The sequence below is a fragment of the Anolis sagrei genome, chromosome 5 (genome assembly GCF_037176765.1).
Source record: "Anolis sagrei isolate rAnoSag1 chromosome 5, rAnoSag1.mat, whole genome shotgun sequence".
Lineage (NCBI taxonomy): Eukaryota > Metazoa > Chordata > Lepidosauria > Squamata > Dactyloidae > Anolis > Anolis sagrei.
The window spans coordinates 51,832,931-51,853,999 of NC_090025.1; the positions used below are offsets into that span (position 1 = coordinate 51,832,931).

Below are 21,069 nucleotides of genomic sequence, written 5' to 3' on the forward strand. Positions count from 1 at the left end.
GAGGTGGTCTGGCTATCATTTGACCTGAAAGATGATTTCTCAGACTAGTGTTTATGTAACGTATATATAGGAATCTTGTACAACTCATTTTCTAACACTTTACTTTGGCAGAAGTTTGAAAACTAGAAGTGACAGTGATTTATAGTTATCCTTGCTGGTTGTTTTCAACTATGTGTCTTGAGATGCTTCATCAGTCTACAAGTAGCATGCCTATCTGTATCAGTAACTATCATTTTGCACCGTGTTGTAGTTGATTGCTTCTAAGTACCAGATAAAGAATAAACAATAAGGAAGAGGGTCTGGTGAGTCACAGGTGATGGTATCCATTAGTCCAGCTACTTTTCATATATTGAGAATTCAGTGCAAAATGATGATAACAAGATTTGTGAGAATATGCTACATAGATACATTCATTAATGAGGAAAAAAACTATAATTTAGCTGTTCTTTGGGCATCTGTGACTCCTCACTGCTTTCACCTCGACTCTGGACAGACATTGCATTAATATTCAGTCTCAATTTGTCTCATTCTCCATCTCTCTTTCTCACACATAGGCATCAGGGTCATTACATATTTGAATTACTCTGGATAGCTGAAGGCTACACATTCCACAAGGACCCACAGTATTAAATAAAATGTATTACCTGTATTGGAATTAATTTTGAAATATTTTCCATCGGATAACAGGAAATAGGAGAGCTGACCATTTCTTCCAGAGTCCTTGTCCACCGCCGAAATTGTACCGACAACACCTTGGGGCAATGGACTTTCCTCAATTTCAAAAAAATAGTCACCATGCATGAACACAGGAGAGTTGTCATTTTCATCAACAACACTGATTATTACTGAGGTACTCGAATTTTGTCCTGACCTATCAAGTGGGTGAGTAACAAAGGCTTTGAAATTATGTGACTGCATGTTTTCATAGTCTAAGGGATGCCGTAGGGAAATCACACCTGTTTCAGGATCAATTCTAAATGACACAGAATCTATGTTTTGCTCCAGGGAGTAAACAACATCCTCAAGGATATGCTGAGGATCTAGATTCCGGGCCTGTATTTGTAGAATTCTAGTCCCAATTGAAGATAATTCACTAACGTCCACCTGATAGACCAAATTTTCAAAACTGAATGCAGGACGTCCCTTTTGTTCATCAATGAATACTCGTAGGATCAACAGAGAACTCAGGGGAGGACTTCCATGATCCTCTGCTTTAATGTGTGCCTCTGTGTGCTCAAGCTGCAAGTCTGCAGCCAGAGCTTTAGCAAGATAAAGGACGCCGAACACTGGATCGATGGTAAACACACTGGACGTATTGCTTACAATAGAGTAGTGGATTGCCCCATTTCGTCCACTGTCTTTGTCTTCTGCGTGAGCTATGTAAAGAGCTGTGCCAGGTACTGTGTTTCGTGATATATTTATCTGATCATGCTCCATCCCAAAGACGGGAGGGTTGTCATTGACATCAATCACAGTTACATTGACCTGGGTAGTGCTATAAACTGGTGAGCTTCCCAGCTGGGACTGCACTGTAAGAACTGTATGATCGTGGGTTTCATGGTCAAGCTTTTTCTTAGTGCGGATGATTCCATACTGTGGGTCAATAGTGAACTTTCCATAGGGATCGCCAGAGGAAATTCTGTAGGTAATCATTTCCAAGAAATCTGTAAAAAGGAGAAGAAGAAACAAATCAGTATCAAGCAGAAGATAACCAAAAGATCTAAAATGTTTGAGAAATATGTGTCAGAACAGTATTTAGTGAGTTATCAAAGGCTTTCATGGCCAAAATCATTGGGTTGCTGTGAGTTTTCCAGGCTGTGGACAAGTCACAGCCACACAATGAGTGGGGGCTATTTCACTAACCTAGCACCACATCTTGCTCTATAGCTCCATTTTCCTTAAACTGTTTCTAGTTTTGGCTGTCATTGTTTGCTATGCTAGAATGCTGGAATGCCACATAGCCTTGTTTACCTGCATGTGTTTTTTACCTAAATTCCAGAATATCATATTGGCATCTCATAATACCCCATCTTAAAATTATTGCCCTGGCCTTCAATACATTTTCAGTCTGAAGTCAAGATACTACTAATGACTTTTAAGTTTCTAAACAACTTCAGTGCTTCATATTGAAGGAAAATCTATCCCTATAGCTGACTGAAAGGTCATGAGTTGGAAGCTAGGCCAGGTCAGAGTGAGCTTCCAACTAATTTGTGTAGCTTGCTGTTGACCTTTACAGCCTGAAAAACAGTTGCATCTGTCAAGTAGGAAATTTAAGTACTGAGTGTGTGGGGAGACTAATTTAACTAATTTACAATGCCATAAATATCTCCAGCAAGCATGCAAAGAATGAGAAAGTACTTTTTCAGTGTCACAAATGGACAGTGAAGCAACTGCTCCCCTGGTGGCCAGAATATCCTCATCAAAAAGCTGGAATGTTATGTAGCCTCTGTGTGTCTGTCTATATATGTTGTGTGTCTATGGCATTGAATGTTTGCCATGTATATGTACATTGTAATCTGTCCTGAGTCCCCTGCAGGGTGAGAAGGGTGGAATATAAATACTGTAAATAAATAAATATATTTGTCTTTCTGAAGGAGTGGGGTCTTTTGAAGGGCTCCTCCTTTGTATTCTATTTGTATTGAGGTGAACATACACTGTGGAGACATGGTGGAGGAACTCCTCAATAGTGGCATCACAATAATGTAATGCCCTCCCCTTGGAGATCCAACTGGCATTCTCTCCTGACATTTTGCCCATATCTATGACAGGCATCCTCAGAGGTTGTGAGGGCTGTTGGAAACTAGGCAAGCTTTTTATATCTATGGAATGTCCAGAGTGGGAGAAAGAACTCTTGTTTGTTGGAGGCAAGTCTGAATGTTGTAATTGGCCACCTTGATTAGCACTGAATGGCCTTGCAGCTTCAAAGCCTGGGCTGCTTCCTGCCTGGGGGAATCCTTCGCTGGGGGGGGGGGGGGTGTGTTAGTTGTCCCTGATTGATTCTTGACTGGAATTACCCTGTTTTCTGAGTGTGGTTCTTTATTTTCTTTTTTAAAATACTGGTAGCTAGATTTTGTTCATTTTCATTTTTTCCTCTTTGAAATCCATAAGCATGTGGACAATTTGAACAGAAAGGAGGAAACTAAGAAAATGAACAAAATTTGGCTACAAGTATATTTTTTTAAAAAAATTCTAAAATCAGGACAGTAAATAAAGTAAACCAGGAGAGTAAATAAAGTAAATACAGCCCAGAAAACTACAACAGCCAGGTATTTAATGACTTGAAAATTTAAAGCCTCTTTCAAAATGTCTTTCAGCATTTCTGTCTCTTTCTTCTATAGCTTCTACAGCAAAACAGAAAAATGATACTGTACAGACTTTACTGAAAGGCACACTGTTAGTCCATTCATGAGACATGAATTTTCACCTCATAGGTCTGATAAAACTTTATGATGAAATCAATATCATTTCTCCCATTTAAAATATACTAATTTTGCCAACTAGGTCAAATTGAACAGAGGAATTCTACTCTAAGCAGACTCAACAACATTCCAGTAAACTTTAATTGTATGTCTTCAGTATAAGTGTTTTGGGACCTATCAGTCAATCCATGAACATTCTATATACAAACCAGAAGCCATAACACATACAGGGTATGCGCAGAATTAGGGTAGGAGAAATTCTCAATGCCAAGAATATTTTATAAATTCCTATAATATGAGTACTGAAAGTATTTGTAACATTGCCAAATACTGTGATTGTTGCAGTATTTTCTGTAGCCATAAAATTTGTTGCATCATAGGAAAAAGTATGAAAATTATTATCATTATCATTATATACATAAAAGGATTAGTACACAGAAAACAAGATCACTATGCTGGATTTGTATTTGATCGCACGCTGATTGTTTTTAAGTAAAGGCCAAGGTCTTTAGGCTCTGCACTCAGAATGCTAATAACAACTGAAACCATGTTTAATGGCTTGTGCCAGAGTCTTTGCAGTTCTCTCTTTAAATCCTCATATCACATAAGCTTTTTTCAATTATTATTATTATTAACATTATTATTAACATTATTATTAACATTATTATTATTATTATTATTATTATTATTATTATTATTAGAAACACAACAAGATGAGTCCACAGCAGACACTCTGCTGGCTGTTGTGTTGGATCACACGTTGGACACTTCCCAAGTGTCTAGGACTGTGTGATGTATCAGCGAATAATGCGTGCAGATCCCAGTAAGGTGGCCTTCTGTAGCTAGCAGATGGTAATTTTTGCTGTGAGGCCGCCCTGAGTACCTCCTCGGGGGTGAGAATGGTGCGGTACAAGTATATGAAACAAATAAATAGCCCTATATCGCAGAATATCAAGGCTGAAAATCCCACAGTATCTGCTTTGAACTGGGTTATCTGAGTCCACACTGGCATGTATTCCAGTTCAAAGCAGATAACGTGGAATTTTATTCAGCTGTGTGGAACAAGCCTATCTTTATCCTGACAGCTTTACAAGTCCAATTGGTGGGAGTGTGGCTGAAGGCCTTCTCTGTGATCTGCTCCCACACTTTGGAATGGCTTCCTTAGGGGCCCTTCCATACAGCCATATAACCTAGAATATCAAGGCAGAAAATCCCATAATATCTGTTTGAACTGGTTTATCTGAGTCCACACTGTCATATATTCCAGTTCAAAGCAGATATTGTGGGATTTTCTGTCTTGATATTCTGGGATATAGGGCTGTGTGGAAGGGCCCTAGGGAATCTAAAATGGTTCCTTCTTTGCGGTTCTTTAGGAGGCAGACAAAACCTTTTGAAATTGATTTTAACAAAAGGGGTTTTATGGTGCTGTACTGTTTTCAATTTGTGTTTTCAAGTAAGACTGTAAATGGTTTCAATTCTGTTGTTCTTTATGACTATTTTAATCTTAATTTTTGTATGCTTTCAACTATATATCTTTTATGACTTTTTGTAACCGCCTTTAGCTGCAGGCTGGCGAAAAGGCAGGATATAAATAAAGTAATGGGTGGATTTATAGGATCTGGGAGGTGTGCAGGGTCTTTCCATTTCATCTGATATCACTCATTCATTACTCAACTCTTTGTGCGTGGAGAGGTGGGAGGCAGCACCATCACTCATGTGTAAATATAGATGGGACAGATAAAAAGAAACAGGGTTTTGCTGAATCTCCTACAGGTTTTCTGTGTACTTGTGGTGCAAATGAATTGTGTCCAATATATCTTTTAAAGTTTGGCCATTATAATAGAATTTCTTTTTAAAAACCACAACAATAACCTGATAATATCTCTTTATATGACTTTTAATGTTATCTCCCCACAAACGCTCCATAGACATGTACTTTAATAAAACACTCTAATTTCATTCTACTTATTTCTCCTAGACGAATCCAAAGCTTTTTGTATTTTCTGCATGTTTTGTGTATTGAAAGAATGAAATGACACTTAAAATAGCATTGGCTGCAGATGTGCGGAGCCTGTAACAAATCAAGAGTGTGCTGGAATCTGTCTGAATGGATTCCAAAGTCACTTACTCAAAGGTTCCCTGGCTTTCACTGTCCCAACAGCACTTCCTTCAGGGGCATCTTCGGGGATGGAAAAGGTGTAACGTGATTTCTCAAAGACAGCAGGCGCCACGGTACTCTGGAGGATTTTTAGTGTCACAACTGCATTCAGAGCAGACCAAAGACCACCGCCATCCCGAGCAGAAACAGTCAACTGCACACTGGAATGCTCCACATGAGTGAGAGATGATAGCAGATAAACAATTCCTGCAGAGAGAGAGAAAAGCAGTAGAGCTTTTATTGCAGAGGCATTTTCAAGTTTAGGCCAGAATGTGTTAAGGTCAAGTTCTACACTGGGGTGTTTTATTATCACGCTTCAAAGTTCAGTGAGCTATTCTGAGAGAAGAAAATATGAGGGTTGAATGAAAAGTAATGCCTCCACCTTCGTAACTTCTCAACAGATTGCAGTACTGGTATGCGGCAGGTACTGGCTTGTTCAGTAGACTATCCTCTACAGTTCCATTTTGACGGGAAGCCTTAGCATTGAACAGTTGTGTTGTTAAAGTGTGAAGTATGGAACCCTGCGCAGACTGTCGGTCAATGCAACTTAAGCAACGTGCAGTCATTGAATTCTTGACAACAGAAGGTGTCACCTCAACGTCTTTAAACTTCCTTGCCCAATGATGCACAGTACTCACATCAACACAATCACCATAAACAGCTTGGATTTTCTGATGAATCCACCTTCTGCTATCAAGAATTCATTGACTGCACATTGCTTAAGTTGCATTGACTGACCGTCTGTGCAGGGTTCCATACTTTGTATTTTAACAACACAACCGTTCAATGCTAAGGCTTTCTGCCAAAATGGAACTGTAGAGGAGAGTCTACTGAACAAGCCAGTACCTGCCGCATACCAGTACTGCCATCTGTTGAGGAGTTACAAAGGTGGAGGCATTACTTTTCATTCAACCCTTGTAAGGGGGTTTTCTTTTTGTGTCAGGAACAACTTGAGAAACTTCAGGTCACTTCTGGTGTGAGAGAATTTTCAGTCTGCAAGAATGTTGCGGAGGGAACACACAGTTGTTTTACCATCCTGTGGGAGACTTCTCTCATGTCCCCGAATGGGAAGCTGGTGCTAACAAATGGGAGCTCACCCTGTTCCCTGAATACGTACCGCTGACCTTTCAGCAATCCTGATGGCACAAGGGTTTAATCCATTGCATTACCAGGGGTTCCAGGGATAAAGAGAAACTGTTACCAGCCTATCTAGCTATCTGAGTAGATTTATAACGCAGCCACAAACTAATGTGATTTTTTTAAAAAAAAATGTCTTGCAGATTTTTATAAAAAAATTAATTTGTGGTTTGCAAATTTATGCATGTCCCAGAAATAAGCTTTACAGAACACCCACTGGATTAACTCTTGGCCTCTTTAGTTTATTTGTCTCACAAGGTAGATACAGTTATTTTCACTTCCCATTAAAAGAAGTGATGACTTTCCCCAAGGCCCTTTATAGCAACTCTAAGAATAAGTTCAACTTTGAAAGGAGTCCCAACACTTACTGCATCCATGGAATCACATGAATACATCTCATTCCATACATTCTCTCCTTGGAAGTATTTTGTTCAAGAACTGCCAAAAATCTATACTGCCAGAACGTTCGGAAACGAATTTGTTATTTGATGTTATTTAGTTACATTCAATTGCAGAGCATGCTTCCATTTTGACACACACACAACTTATTAACCGCACTGCAGACCAATGTCAGGGGAATATCATTAATACAGATCCCAAAAAGAATGAGCTTCAGCAAAGGCTGAAACTCTCCCTTTAAAAAAAAAAAGGTGAATACTCTGGAAAGCATCACAAGCACATTCATTGCATCTTAACAGTTTCAGGATATCCAGCATCTATCTCACCGTTTTAAAATGATAATGGCTTGCCGATGCTTGACTCTGAGAGGTGCATTTTCAAGCTCAAGGGACCCCCAATTTAATTCAGATCAAATTAAGATAGTCTTTCTATATTGCATACAGAAGATAATTGGGGAGGAGATTAGGAAAAGAGCTGCTAGAGCTGTTCTTTCAACACTTATGCAAGAATCATAGAATTGGAAGAGACCTCGTGAGCCAACCTCCTGACAAGAAGCCAGGAAATTCACATTCAAAGCACCCCTGACAGATGGCCATCCAGCCTCTGTTTAAATGCCTCCAAAGAAGGAGCCTCTACAACAGTCCAGGGCAGAGAGTTCCACTGCTGAACAGCTCCTACAGTTAGGAAGTCCTTCCTAATGTTCAGGTAGAATTTCCTTTCCTGAAGTTTGAAGCTATTTTTCCGTGTCCTAGTCTCCAGGGCAGCAGGAAACAAGCTTGCTTCCTCCTCCCTATGACTTCCCCTCACATATTTATACATGGCCATCATGTCTCCTCTCAGCCTTCTCTTCTTCTTGCTAAACATTCCCAGCTCTTTAAGCCGCTGCTCACAGGGCTTGTTCTCCAGACCCTTGATCATTTCAGTCACCCTCCTCTGGACACATTCTAACTTGTCAACATCTCCCTTAAATTGCAGTGCCCAGAACTGGACAGAAAGTCACAAAGTACTCAAATATATAGGTTCTTCACATGTTAGATTCTTCCATGTGCAAAATAACACATAAGCAAACATCACAATTCCTTTTTGTGTGTGCAAGAGAGTGAGTGGCAGGGTTAGTTCTATGATTAGGTAGAATGAAGCAGCTGCCGCAAGTAGCAAATATAGAGGGATACGAAGCAAAGAAAGTTCTGCTGAAACATTATGTCTGCTACCCTCAGGTACAGTTGAGGATCTTATGCCTCTATAACATTAAATAAAGAATCAACCAGCAATCTTATAATCATTTGGGCATAAATTGCGTGACTGATTATGACTGCCATAGTTAGCACCATTTCTTGGGCAGGCATAGTGAGTGGAGAATTCCTTCCATGCAAACCTTTAGAGTCTATTACTGACTATCTGTAATTCTTATTTACTTTAGAAGACACCACAGTCCACTCCTCTCCTTGAGTGTAACTAATGGGCATGTGGTCTAACATAAACAAAAAACTGGTGTGTGTTTTGGTCCAAATGCAAGGTTTAAATTTTCGACAGAGGTTTTTCAACAAAAGGCAAGGAAATTGAATAAAGAAACATGCACCAAAGAAATCAGAAGTGAAATAATCTGAGATGTGACAGATTCTTGCGTGCATATTCAGTCTCCTTTATGTATTTCGTGAAGATCAAAATCAACTTAGAAAAGGGGGAAATTAAAATATCTGACTCCAGCACAGTTGTTTCATCAGCTAAATTAGTGATCGTTTCATCAGCTAAATTAGACTACACAGAGAAGCCACTGAAATCCACAAGCATGTGGACAATTTCAACAGAAAAGAAGAAACCATGAAAATTAACAAAATCTGGCTATGAGTATTTAAAAACTCTAAAATCATAACAGTAAATAAAGAACATTCAAAAACAGGGGAACTCCAGACAAGAAACAATCAGGAACAGCTAATCACCTCTCAATAAAGGATTCCCCCAGGCAGTAAGAAGCCAGACATTGAAACTGCTAGGCCATAAAATGCTAATTAAGGTGGCCAATGGAAACATTCATACTTTCCTCAAACAGATAAGAGTTCTTTCTCCCATCCTGGACATTCCACAGATATTTAAAAAAAAACCCATTTTCCTAGTTTCCAACAGACCTCTGAGGATGCCTGCCACAAATGCAGGTGAAACGTCAGGAGATGTTCTGGAACATGGCCATATAGCCCAGAAAACACACAACAACCCAATGTGGGATAAATTGATAAGAAGAGAAATAGAAGACAGAAAACCAGCTTGCACATGAAAGCATTTTAAGTTAATTTTTCATTTGACTTTTACAAAAACAATGGGCCTCATGATCCTTTTAAAAGTCAATTTAAACTATTGTTTAGAATCAACAAAAAACAAGAGATCTATGTGTATATTAAGCATGAAGACACAAACAAAAACAACATGCAGCAATTTAACAGTGATGTACCAGAAATGCATTATTGTCAGCAGACGCAGCTTCAGAAAAACCAATATATTGTGCCATTTTCCTCAAGCAAGGTTTTTGTTCAAAGTGCCAATGCTCCAAAAAATCCCAACTTATCATTTGCAAGAGCTGTGTTATTACACACTGGAGAATCATTCCTGCCTGGCTCCTATTCTCAGTAAAAGAAACTAAATGGACTAACCTAACATAAAATCTGAACCTTGCTAGCTAGGTGGTTTGCCATTTCCTTCTTCTAAAAAATAGCCCATAGCACCAGGTTATCAATTGATGGTGCCCCATTGAAGCTCCCCAAGAGGGCAGACTCTGCTTAGATTCCAGAATCAGATGGGATCTGATGCCTTTAAGCTATTTTAGGCCACTCTTGACAGAAAACGATGTTCTATGACATGGAATCCCTTTCTTTTTTTATGCTGTAGGACAGATAACAGTTAATTTCGTCTTTAACACATAATGAATTGCTTCTAGCCTTTGTTAGAGATGGGCATACATTTACCTGCTTACAAATCAGCTTATCTCCAGATAAGTAAAATGCTGGTTGCTTTACTCAGTTAATTACTGTTAGGTTAACCTTTGAGCAAATTGAGAAGACACAACCCACACAGCCAGATGCCAGCCAAGGGACAGCATCTACAGCAACACTTGCAATCAGAATTGTTGGGATTCATCCCTGGACTGCACAACTCTCTTGTGTCATCAGGTTTCCAGACCTCTATGAGTAGATAGACTAGAGCTAGGATTAGGTCAGTGTTTCTCAAACTGGGGGTTGGGACCCCTGGGGGGTCATGAGGGGGTGACAGAGGGGCTGCCAAAGGCCATCAGAAAACACAGTATTTTCTGTTGGTCATGGAGGTTCTGTGTGGGATGTATGACTCAATTATACCATTGGTGGGGTTCAAGGGACTCTTTCTAGGTGTACTATAAATCCCAGCAACTACGACTCCCAAATGTCAAGGTCTATTTTACCCAAACTGCACCAGTGTTCACATTTCAGAATATTGAGTATCCATGCCAAGTTTGGTCCAAATCTATTATTGTTTTAGTCCACAGTGCTCTCTGGATGTAGGTGAACTACAACTCCAAAACTCAAGGTCAGTACCCACAAACCTTTCTGCTATTTTCTCTTGGTCATGGGAGTTCGGTGTGCCAAGTTGGGTTCAATTCCATGGTTGGTGCAATTCAGAATGCTCTTTGATTGTTGGTTTACTATAATTCCCAGCAACTACAACTCCCAAATAACAAAATAAATCCCCCCCAACCCCACCAGTATTCAAATTTGGGCGTACTGGATACTTGTGCCAAATTTGGTCCAGTGAATGAAAATGCATCCTGCATGTCAGATATTTACATTACAATTCAAAACAGTAGCAAAATTAGAGTTATGAAGTAGGAACAAAAATAATTTTATGGTTGGAGGTCACCACCACATGAGAAACTGTATTAAGGGGTCACAGCATTAAGAAGTTTGAGAAACACTGCATTAGGCTAATGGATTTCTCCCCCACATTTCTATGAATGTTTACTCTTCCTCCTTCCCACAATGGAATATCTGTGAGGGAACTTCCTTTTTAAAGGTATTTTTATTGCCCTGGGCTAGCCATGTGGCCTTTCACTACCACTGTCCCTTCTGCATTTTCTTCCTTCCAGTGAGGATACACATTTTGCCGCTCTCTCTTGAAAATGACAAATAGCTGCGCATATATATCTTTTTACCCTTTTACTTCTTTAGATGATGAGATTTAGTAAGCTATTTAGATCCAAGACTTTTCAATCAAGAATGTATTTTTTCACTTCAATAAATATTTTTGAAACTGAAGTTCTGACTCAGCAATCCTGTGCCATCCTAAGAAATACAAGCTTATCCCAGCTCATCACGTGTAAGTTTCTGCTGGTTATGAAGTTGATTTCTGGTACTCTGCTATATTTATGGTGGAATCACCCCAGCTGAGGGTTATTTTTTTGCCTAACAGCTCAGATTCCCCTACAAGAATGATGAAGGTTGTGGAACTTATTTCTGCAACACAAATAACAAGTTTCTATAATTTTCTATAAATAAGGAAATTGTATTAGAAACATTTCGGGACATAGGCCACAGCCATGGTGGTGACGGTCTTCCTCTTGGCATGCTCAATTTAAGTCATGACATCATGGATCACATTCTCTAGGAAGACCTTCAGGACGCCCCAGGTTTCCTCATAGATGAGCCCCAAAATGCACTTGACTCCCCTGCAGTGAGCAAGATGGTGAATGGCAGGTATGGTGATGTTGGTGATGTTCTGGATGTTATCACGGAGCATCTTCCTGTGCCTCTTGGCACCTCCTTTGCCCAATCCTTTGCCACCTTTTCCATGTCCAGATATCTTCACTCACTGACTGTAGAAACAATTTTAAGGGTTTCTCAAGCCACAAAAGGAAGGGAAAGAGTTGAGAGCACCTGTCATTCTTGTTGTTATTGAACACTAGTTCACACCATTGCACAAACATTATGGCCAATGATTTAGTACAATGGAAACTGTAATCCAACAGCATCTGAAGAGTAACAATATCCCCATTCCTAGGTATAATCCACTCATTACTGCTTCCTAGTCCAGGAAGAAATAGTTAGTAGCATACCAGAAGCACTACACTGTATCTCATATCAACTTTGTTCAAAATCAACAGTATCTGCTCTCCCACCAACCCCCATCTAATAGTATATTCTAAGCATATGGGATTTAGCCCTCGAACCAGCTGTACAGCCCACAACATTCAGCCATCTTTCTACAGCTCTTAATCTGCTATTTGGATAAATATTCAACATTTCTACATCCAGTTCTTAACTACGGAGAGTTAAAAGATGATCTGAGTATGCATTTGCTGGTGGTCAAAAGTATGTGTGTGTGTTGTGTGTGAGAAGGAACACTTAGGCCAGTTTTTATAGAATTGGCCACACGACTTTCCACTAAGCTCAATAAAAGGCATTCGTTTCTAGCCTATTATAATTAGCAAATTCTGATAGCAGAACAAAACTATGACAAGAAATGGAAAAAGTGGGCATAAAAGGGGCAAAGAATATAAATTATCTATCTGAGAACACAACATCCAGATGGCTTCCCACTAATATAAAGCGACAGCCAACTCAGACAGCAGCCAGATGGCTAAAAAGGTATGTGCAGTTCATCACCCAAACTCACCTTCAAATCTGGCAGCTGAACCAACTTAACATTGAAGCAGGTCAATACTCATTTCCAGTGACCTATTCAGAATGTGCATGTTTCTCCTCTCCAACCTGCCCAAGTTGTCAAGAGTTAAGTATGAGCCAGGAGTTAGGTAAAAATACTACAATCCCTTCGAAAAATGAGGAGAGAGAGCACCCTTTTGCCTGCCAGTAAGATGAAGCAGCAAGTCCCATGTAATCGGGTATTTGCTGCCAACTACCACATCATTTCCATTTTTATTAAGCTATGTTCAAAATGTGCCTGATCTTCCTGACTGAGGCAGCTTTTCCGAACTATAGTGACAGCAGCAATTGATAGGTTTGGCCGAGAAAAGCTGTTTTCAAATATTTCAATGAAGCAATTAACCAAAACACTGAATTAAGAACAGAAAATTAACTTTTAAAACAGATTAGAGAATTGCTATAATTCTGTTTTGTTTCTCTGAGGATTCCTGGACTGCTGTTATTTTCCTGTTTTGCTGTTAATTGGCATCAGTTGTGTTACACCTTTTATTTTTTATTTTTCATCTGCAATGTCCTTTCCCATTAATCATAATCTATAATGTTTCAACTTGCATGTAGAGTCTTTATAGAAGAATGTCTAATGTGTGTAACGGTCATGTGGTTCCCTAGTCACACTTTTGGAGGCCTGGTGTTTTCCCCCCAAGTAATCCCACATTTTCCTTCTTTCATACTTCCAAGTGACCTCTGAAATATCACCTTCATTTTCACTATCTACCATTTTTCCCATTTTAATTTTGCCCATGGAAAAATATAACAGACTGTGGGAGGGAGTGGAAACACAAACCAAAAGTAGAAAAGAATCATATAGACTTGTAGCTCACTAAGCACTCATCTGGAAAAGCCATTTGCTGCACAATAGGAGGAAACTGGCAAATCATATATGTATTTATTTTACTTTAAAAATTATATCCTACTCTGTATCACAAAATCTTAGGGCCGTGGACAAGTGATTCAAACAATAGAAACTATAATATGCAAGAACTATATTAAACAAGTGAATACATTTAAAAAGTTAACATTGTGTCGTCAAAGCCTTTCATGACCGGAATCACTGGGTTGCTGTGAGTTTTCTGGGCTGTATTGAAGGAGACAATTGACATTTGTTTAATTTGATTAATGAATAACAATGGTATGAAGAATAGTTTGATCAAACAAATAGCCTTAGCCTTTAATGTTTGTGCGTGTGTGTGTGACTCTAGTTTATTTATTTATTTCATATAAAAAGTATTGCATAAATTAGTATAAAACTGATAAAAATAGAAGGAGCACAGGTGGCTAAATATCTTTTGACCAAAAATGAGCAACAGCAATGGCATTGTCTGTAGCCTCCAACAATTCTTCCTCTGTACTTGAGTAGGGGCATTGTGGGCAACCATACAGATGTGGAGTTGTCTGTTCTGCTCCACAGTCACACAAGATATGGGATTCTTCTAGGTAGTGCCATTTTGCCAGGTTGTCTTTTGATCTGCCTACTCCACTTCTGAGTCTGTTCAGAGACTTCCAAGCTGCCCATTCTTGGTTTGCTCCTGGAGGAAGATGCTTGTGTGGGGGGGGGGGGGGGGCATCTAGTTCAGATTTCCTGGTTTAGCTGCCCAGAGGAATACCCTTGCTTTTGCTGGGGGGACGCCAAGAGGAGTAGTGAAAGTTTTGATATGGCTTTTAAATAAAGCCAGAATGAGTGCCAGTCAGACCTCCAAGGGGAGGACATTACATTATTGTGATACCACTATTGAGGAGTTCCTCCTCAATGTCTCCACACTGTATGTTGACCTCAAGGGCAGAATGCAAAGGAGGAGCCCTTCAGAAGACCCCACTTCTTCAGGAAGACAAATATAGGGATAGGTTTTCCTTCAATATGAAGGACTGAAGCTGTTTAGGAACTTTAAAATCATTAGTAATATCTTGGCTTCAGACAGGACAATAATTTTAAGATAGAGTATTATGAGATGCCAATATGGTACTGAGTAAAAACACAGGCAGACCAACAAGGTTATGTGACAATTCAGCATTCTAGCTCAGCAAACAATGACAGCCAAAACTAGAAACAGTTTAAGGAAAACAGATCTATATAACAAGATGTGGTGCCAGGATAGTGAAATAGCCCCCAGTCATTGGGTTGCTGTGACTTGTCCACAGCCCAGAAAACTCACAGCAACCCAGTGATTCCAGCTATGAAAGCCTTTGACAACACAGCCCCCAGTCAACTAAACACACGCGCACTCTAGAAATCAAATACATTTGCATTAACCTGTTATCATTTAGCATCTGCAATCTATATTACTATGCACAGTTACTGTAAACAAGATATGGAATAAATTACAAAAGTACAGAGAGGGTGCAAACTTTGTATCAGAACTGAAAAGGCCATCTGCCCTGATCTGATCCATCTCTAAATAAAGAAAATATGACTCTCTTCTCCAGTATCACTTCTGAGGAACCCTAAGTTTGAAGAAAACCAGAGAACTGATCAGCAGCACTTGTTTGGTAACTAGTTCTGAGCTGTGATTCTGACAGTCAGTGAAGTAAGCTGTTGGACATTTAGAATGAGTTCCTCAACCTCAGAGGAACTCAACTGTTAGGTAGGTTTGCGCAAAATCAATAGTCCCTTACTAAGGACTTTATTACATGAGCCCACTACTCCACAACAGGTGCATTGGCATTGATAATGGATATATATCAGTTTAAGCAACTTTGATATCACAGCTTTGCTCATTAATGTAATTGCACCAATTTGTGGTTCTGTGATCATAGTTCTGCCCACCCTCATAACACAATCCCCCTGCACAACTTCTATCCTTATTTTTAGTGCAGTTGCATAACTACAGCATTTAAACACTTTTTAAAAAGTGTTTAAATTTATAAATCTACACACATAATAAAAGTGAAAATATGTATGTGGCTGGTGTGTCCACTTCACACAGACAAGCCCCCACTTCCACAAACAATGTCCTCCACAAACACCATACTGGCCACCACCCAAGTGAAGGCTTTCATATGGGGACAATTTCATCCTAGATTTTCTGTTTTTCCTCTGCCATAGGCATCCCAGTGTTTCTTACTCTCTCCATTGGTGTGGAACCCTGACCACTGCCTCTCCCTTAACCATTTCCTATTCTTTTCTATGACACACAGAAAACAGAGAAATTGATCAGCAGCTGAACATACTGGAGGGGTTTGGTGAGAATTCACTATGATTTATAGGAGTTGTAAGTACTGGGATGTATAATTCGCCTGCATCTAACAGCACTCTGATCTCCACCAATAATGGACCTGGAACTAACTTGGCACATAGAACCCCCATAACCTACAAAACATACTGGAGGTCTTTGGAGGGATTTATAAGCATTGTAGTTCACCCACATCCAGAGTGCACTATGACCCCAAACAATGATGAATCTGGACCAAACTTGGCATGCATACCTGATATGCCCAGATTTGAATACTGATGGGTTTTGAGGGGAATTTGAGGGGAACTGGCCTGGGCATTTTGGAATTGCACTGGGATTTATATTTCACTTGCAATCAATGAGCACTCTGAACTCCACAAAAGATGGAATTGGACCTAACTTGGCACACAGAACCCCCATGACCAGCAAAAAATACTGGAGGTCTTTGGGGAAAACTGACCTTCCTTTCTGGGAGTTGCTGTGCACCCACAACCAGAAAAAACTGTGACCTCCACTGATGATGGCCCTGGAACAAACTTGTACACAGATCCACCATGACCAACTGAAACTACCAAAGGGGACTGACTCACCATAGTGGAAGTTGTAGTTTACTCTACAGCCAAAGAGCACACTGAACCCACCGATTATTCATCTAGAGAAAACTTGCTCAACACAACAAACTATAAATACTGATGGAGTTTCTAGGAGTTAACCTGGCATGATGTCAGTTGTGCTTAATCTACAACCTTATGAATTTAGTAGAATTAAAAAATGACTTTTTTCAAATAACCCAGGCAACACCAGGTACCCAAGCTAGTAGAAAATAAAAGGAAACCAGCCAGCTTGGATATAGTGAGGGGGATGCAGAAGAAGGGGAGACCCCAAAGACCCAATGTCACTTTACTGATGACATGCCAGCACAGAAACAGAAGATACCTAAGACAGGTGATGGGAGCATTGCATGGTTGAAAGATATTGATGGGTTTAAATTGTTCATAGCTAAGGAAGAGAAAAATCATAGGGAGGAGGCAGATGAGCAGCAGAATACATATGGCATTGGGAGATTAGGGACTATCACCAGTTTCAATGCCAGTTTTCCTGTCCCGTGAGATAAAGCCATTAGTCTCACAGGAAGGGTGCTCTGGATTTGGTCCAGTAATCTCTATTGCAAATTCCCAACAGAGCAATTTTAAGCCTTAATTGTTTCCAGTCTTCTTATTCATACCTTGAAATTGTTCCACTCAGTGTTACTTATATTAAATTTTGTGGTGCTTTTTAATTGAGATATGTATCCATTAGTGGCTAGGCTCAGACCACCGATAGGATTTCCTTTACCCAGTGTGTCCTAGTTCTCAAAAGGTTAAAGCCAGACAGATTAACCTAGTCCCGTTTACATTCAATGGTCTCAATGTGCTATCAATTACTTATGCAGATTGGACGAGAGAAAAAACAAAAGGGTTTCTCTTTGAAAGGATGTGGTTTCAGAATGTTCCAAAATAAATGATTCCAATCTAGCAATCTGTCTTTACTCACGTCAACTCTTTCATGTGTGTACTGATTTCATTACATACTACATAAAGATGCCACGTGTAGTTTCGAAATTAAATAAGATTAATTCTTCCTGTAATAAAAAGAGAATGACTAACATTCACAATCAAATATTGGGGTTTTTTTCCATTCGTAGGAACACAAGACAAGCGGCAATCATATAATTGGTTGCGTGGGAGAAAACAACACTGAAATCTGTGAAACTTGCTTCTGAGTAGACACATCTACTCACAATTGTTTTATTAATGGTATTTTATTGCTGCCATTTTTCTGAACTGCTACCATAATATACCTTCTGCATTTATTGTGTGACTTTGCTAAATGAGTCAATGATATAACACCCTGTTATTTTTACCTGATATCCAGAATGCTTTACAGCAAAAGTCACCAAAGCCTACTCTCAAATGACTCCAACTTAAATGACTGGTGAAGTTCAAGATTAATTGTGCCCTCATATGACGAATTTCCTGTTACAAGCTGGCGGTCATGACCCACATTCAAACATTTCCAAATAAATTAACTACTTTAGAGACTGCCTAGCTTCAAAGCTAAAGTCCTTCAAACTATACTTGTCATATTAATGGCTGCACTCTTCATATTCCGTGTGTACTTTCACAAGATTGTTTTTACCATGCCGTGCAGTTTCAGCAGACTGACAGTCTCCTCACAAAATCCAGCAGCCAAACAAGTTCAGTTTATACGTCACATAAAGGCACAGAAAGAAAAAGAGCAGATGTAAAATTTGTTTCCTTCAGTTAAGGAATCCATTTCTAGAAAAGCAGTAGCCATCTTAGTCAACAGAACAAAACAAAAGAGTTGTGTGGAACCTGGAACACCTTATTGCAAGAGTAGGCTGCACTGAACACAATGGTACATAGTTCTGGATAAAGAATAGTTTGGTTTCTAGTATATTTAACAGTTCAAGAACTGATTTATGTAGTACAATTACTGTCGTACAGAAATCTTTAAGAGAAGTCATTTTATTCAAAATAGAGGATAAGGTCAATAAGAGGAGAATCCATAATCTCTAATGTCTGTGAGAATACTGACAATGGGATGTCTCCAAATTTAGGTTGGATCTATACTGCCATATAATGCATTATATGGTCAGCGTAGGTCTATATAATTAACTGCATTGAACTTCATTATATAGGTCCAACCTTTTCCCCAGGGAAAAAACATGAACTGGTGGGAAAGTAAAATTTATTGTACACCAAACTTATATTTTCCCTAAACTTGATTTATTGCTTAAGAACATGAAATACTTAATTCAGAATGAACATAAAAATGTACTGTTAGTCATATTTTAACAATTTAAAAATATAAAAGCCTTGGGTTTGTAAAAGCAAAACTGGGAATATACTCTACATCTGCAGTTTTTACATTGAGCTCCATATAGCCCTTGGAGCTCCAGGAATCATTCTGAGGGACTCTACACTTTCCTTCCTCCTCCAAGCGTGCTTCTCCTACCCCTCCAAGCATGTGCGAAAGTAGCAGCAGCTTTCCTTCCTCTCTCCTGCTCTTCCCCCTCCAAGCATGTGTAGCGGGAATGAATGAAGGCCCGGAAAGGAAGGTATCACACAAAGAGAGGGAGGCACTGCTGAGGAGGAAGGCAAGGCCTCTCTCGGGTTCTGTGGCCAGGACTCCTTCCCACTCTTGCCAGCAGCACTGTCCTCCTGGAGCACAGACCCTTTCCCCATGTCCCCTTGCCATGCAGACCCTTTACCGCATGCCCTCAACATGCAGACCATTTCCCCCATACCTTATTTCCTTCCCCCCACTCAGGGGTGTTTTGATTGTGTTTTTACTCCATGGTAGAAGGGTGTTGGACTGATGTCCCCTGGGGTTGCTCCTGTTGTTGTTGTTGTTGTTGTTGTTACATAAGCTGTATGATCACCTGCTGGGAGTGCTCTGATTGTGCTTTTATTGCATGGCAGAAGGCATTGCTACCCTCAGTAAAGCTGGCTCATTGAAATGGCTAATTCATTTTAAATGTACTTTTTAAACAGCCCAATATCTAAAGACAGAAATGTCTAAACACCTCAGGAGGGTATTTACCAGAACTAGATGTGAACAGTTGGATACAATGATCAAACATGGAAGGTTTAACCAAGTTCCATATAATGAACAATTTTGTATCTGTGGAGCATTGGAGGTAGAAGGTATCACTCACGTACTGTTTAGTTGTAACTTGTATAAGAAAGAGAAAAACCAGTACCTCGGGTCATACATTATACAAAACACACACTGAGGTCCGCATATTAAAACTACATTTTTATTGGCTGGCCAGAATACTAAAATAACATATAAAATGGCATTTTTTCTATTTAAAGCAACACAGCAGAGAACTGCGTAGAGTCAACTGGGGTAAACTGTAGAGGTGATGAAGATATTTGATTTGGATCAGGACCTTGCTAACAATACGAGCGCGTTTATTTTAACTTATGTTGTACTGTGGGTTGTATGCTGTATGTGTCTGTGTATGTGTTTGTCAAATGTTTTGATGCAGCCAATACGCTAATCAATAAAATGTCCTACTACATTGGCAGAAGAGGGTTGGACTGGATGGCCCCTGGGGTTGCTATTATTATTATTATTATTATTATTATTATTATTATTATTACAAAAGCTGGATGGCCATCTTTTGGAGTGCTTTGTGTTTTTCATGCATGGCAGAAAGAGGTTAGACTGGATGGCCTCTTGGGCTTCTACTGAAATACTGTTAAGTTTATGTTGGTTAAAATTGTTCTTCATTTTAAATATTGTATTCTTCTTTCCTTTTTTTACACTACATATGTTCAGTGTGCATAGAAATTTGATGGCTTTTCCCCCAATTAGTTCACACAAACATTCTCCATCCATTTGCCACTGGCTCGGTTTGTCTGTCAAATTTTAAAACACAATGCATCAAAAAGTTTACTCATGCCTGATATGTATACTACATTATATAATATGTAATATGTAATATAATGTATAAACATTTCTCGGGGTCCCACGAGAAACTTTTGCTTCAAAAAGGGCTCCGGGTCTGAAAAGGTTTGAGAACCCCTGCTCTACACAAATAAGAAAACTATGAACTACCCTAAGTCACCTCATTATATGTATCCTAGTTTTGCTATGTGAGAAGTAATAAAAATGACATTGAAAATAAAAACCACAAAAATTGCAATAAGCAAAAGGAAGTGTATTGTTCAGACAAAAACTGTCTCATACAGTCATGATCTCAAGACACTGGCTTGGAGCATTTTTGTAAATCTAAAATTTAAGTGAGCACTGATTGAGCAATAGTGTATTACTATCACATAGTATATTCATTGTGAACAGAACTGGTCACATTTAAATGTTAAACATACCCTTGAAAATGACAGCACCAGAAATTTACAATAAGAATCATTTCCAGAAGATTTACTTTTGAATCTAAGCCTTCATTTTTGACATCATGGATTTCAAAACTTGAGACTTGCATAAATTACAAGCTTCCACTATCTGTAGAAGGGAATTTTAGATTTCGATGTATACACAAGAACAACTGTTCTCTAATTGTTTGCTAATCCTACAAA

At 39.2% G+C, this 21,069-nt stretch overlaps 1 protein-coding gene across 1 annotated transcript in view; it reads right to left on the minus strand.

Moving 5' to 3' along the window:
• Nucleotides 1-21,069, minus strand: part of DCHS2 (dachsous cadherin-related 2) — a 145,383-nt gene that overhangs the window by 44,501 nt on the left and 79,813 nt on the right. Inside the window, exons 4-5 of the mRNA XM_060778812.2 lie at nucleotides 5,548-5,784; nucleotides 645-1,664 (exon numbers count right to left, since the gene is read on the minus strand). Coding sequence (XP_060634795.2) covers nucleotides 645-1,664; nucleotides 5,548-5,784 — 1,257 coding nt within the window. The remainder of the gene's footprint in view (nucleotides 1-644; nucleotides 1,665-5,547; nucleotides 5,785-21,069) is intronic.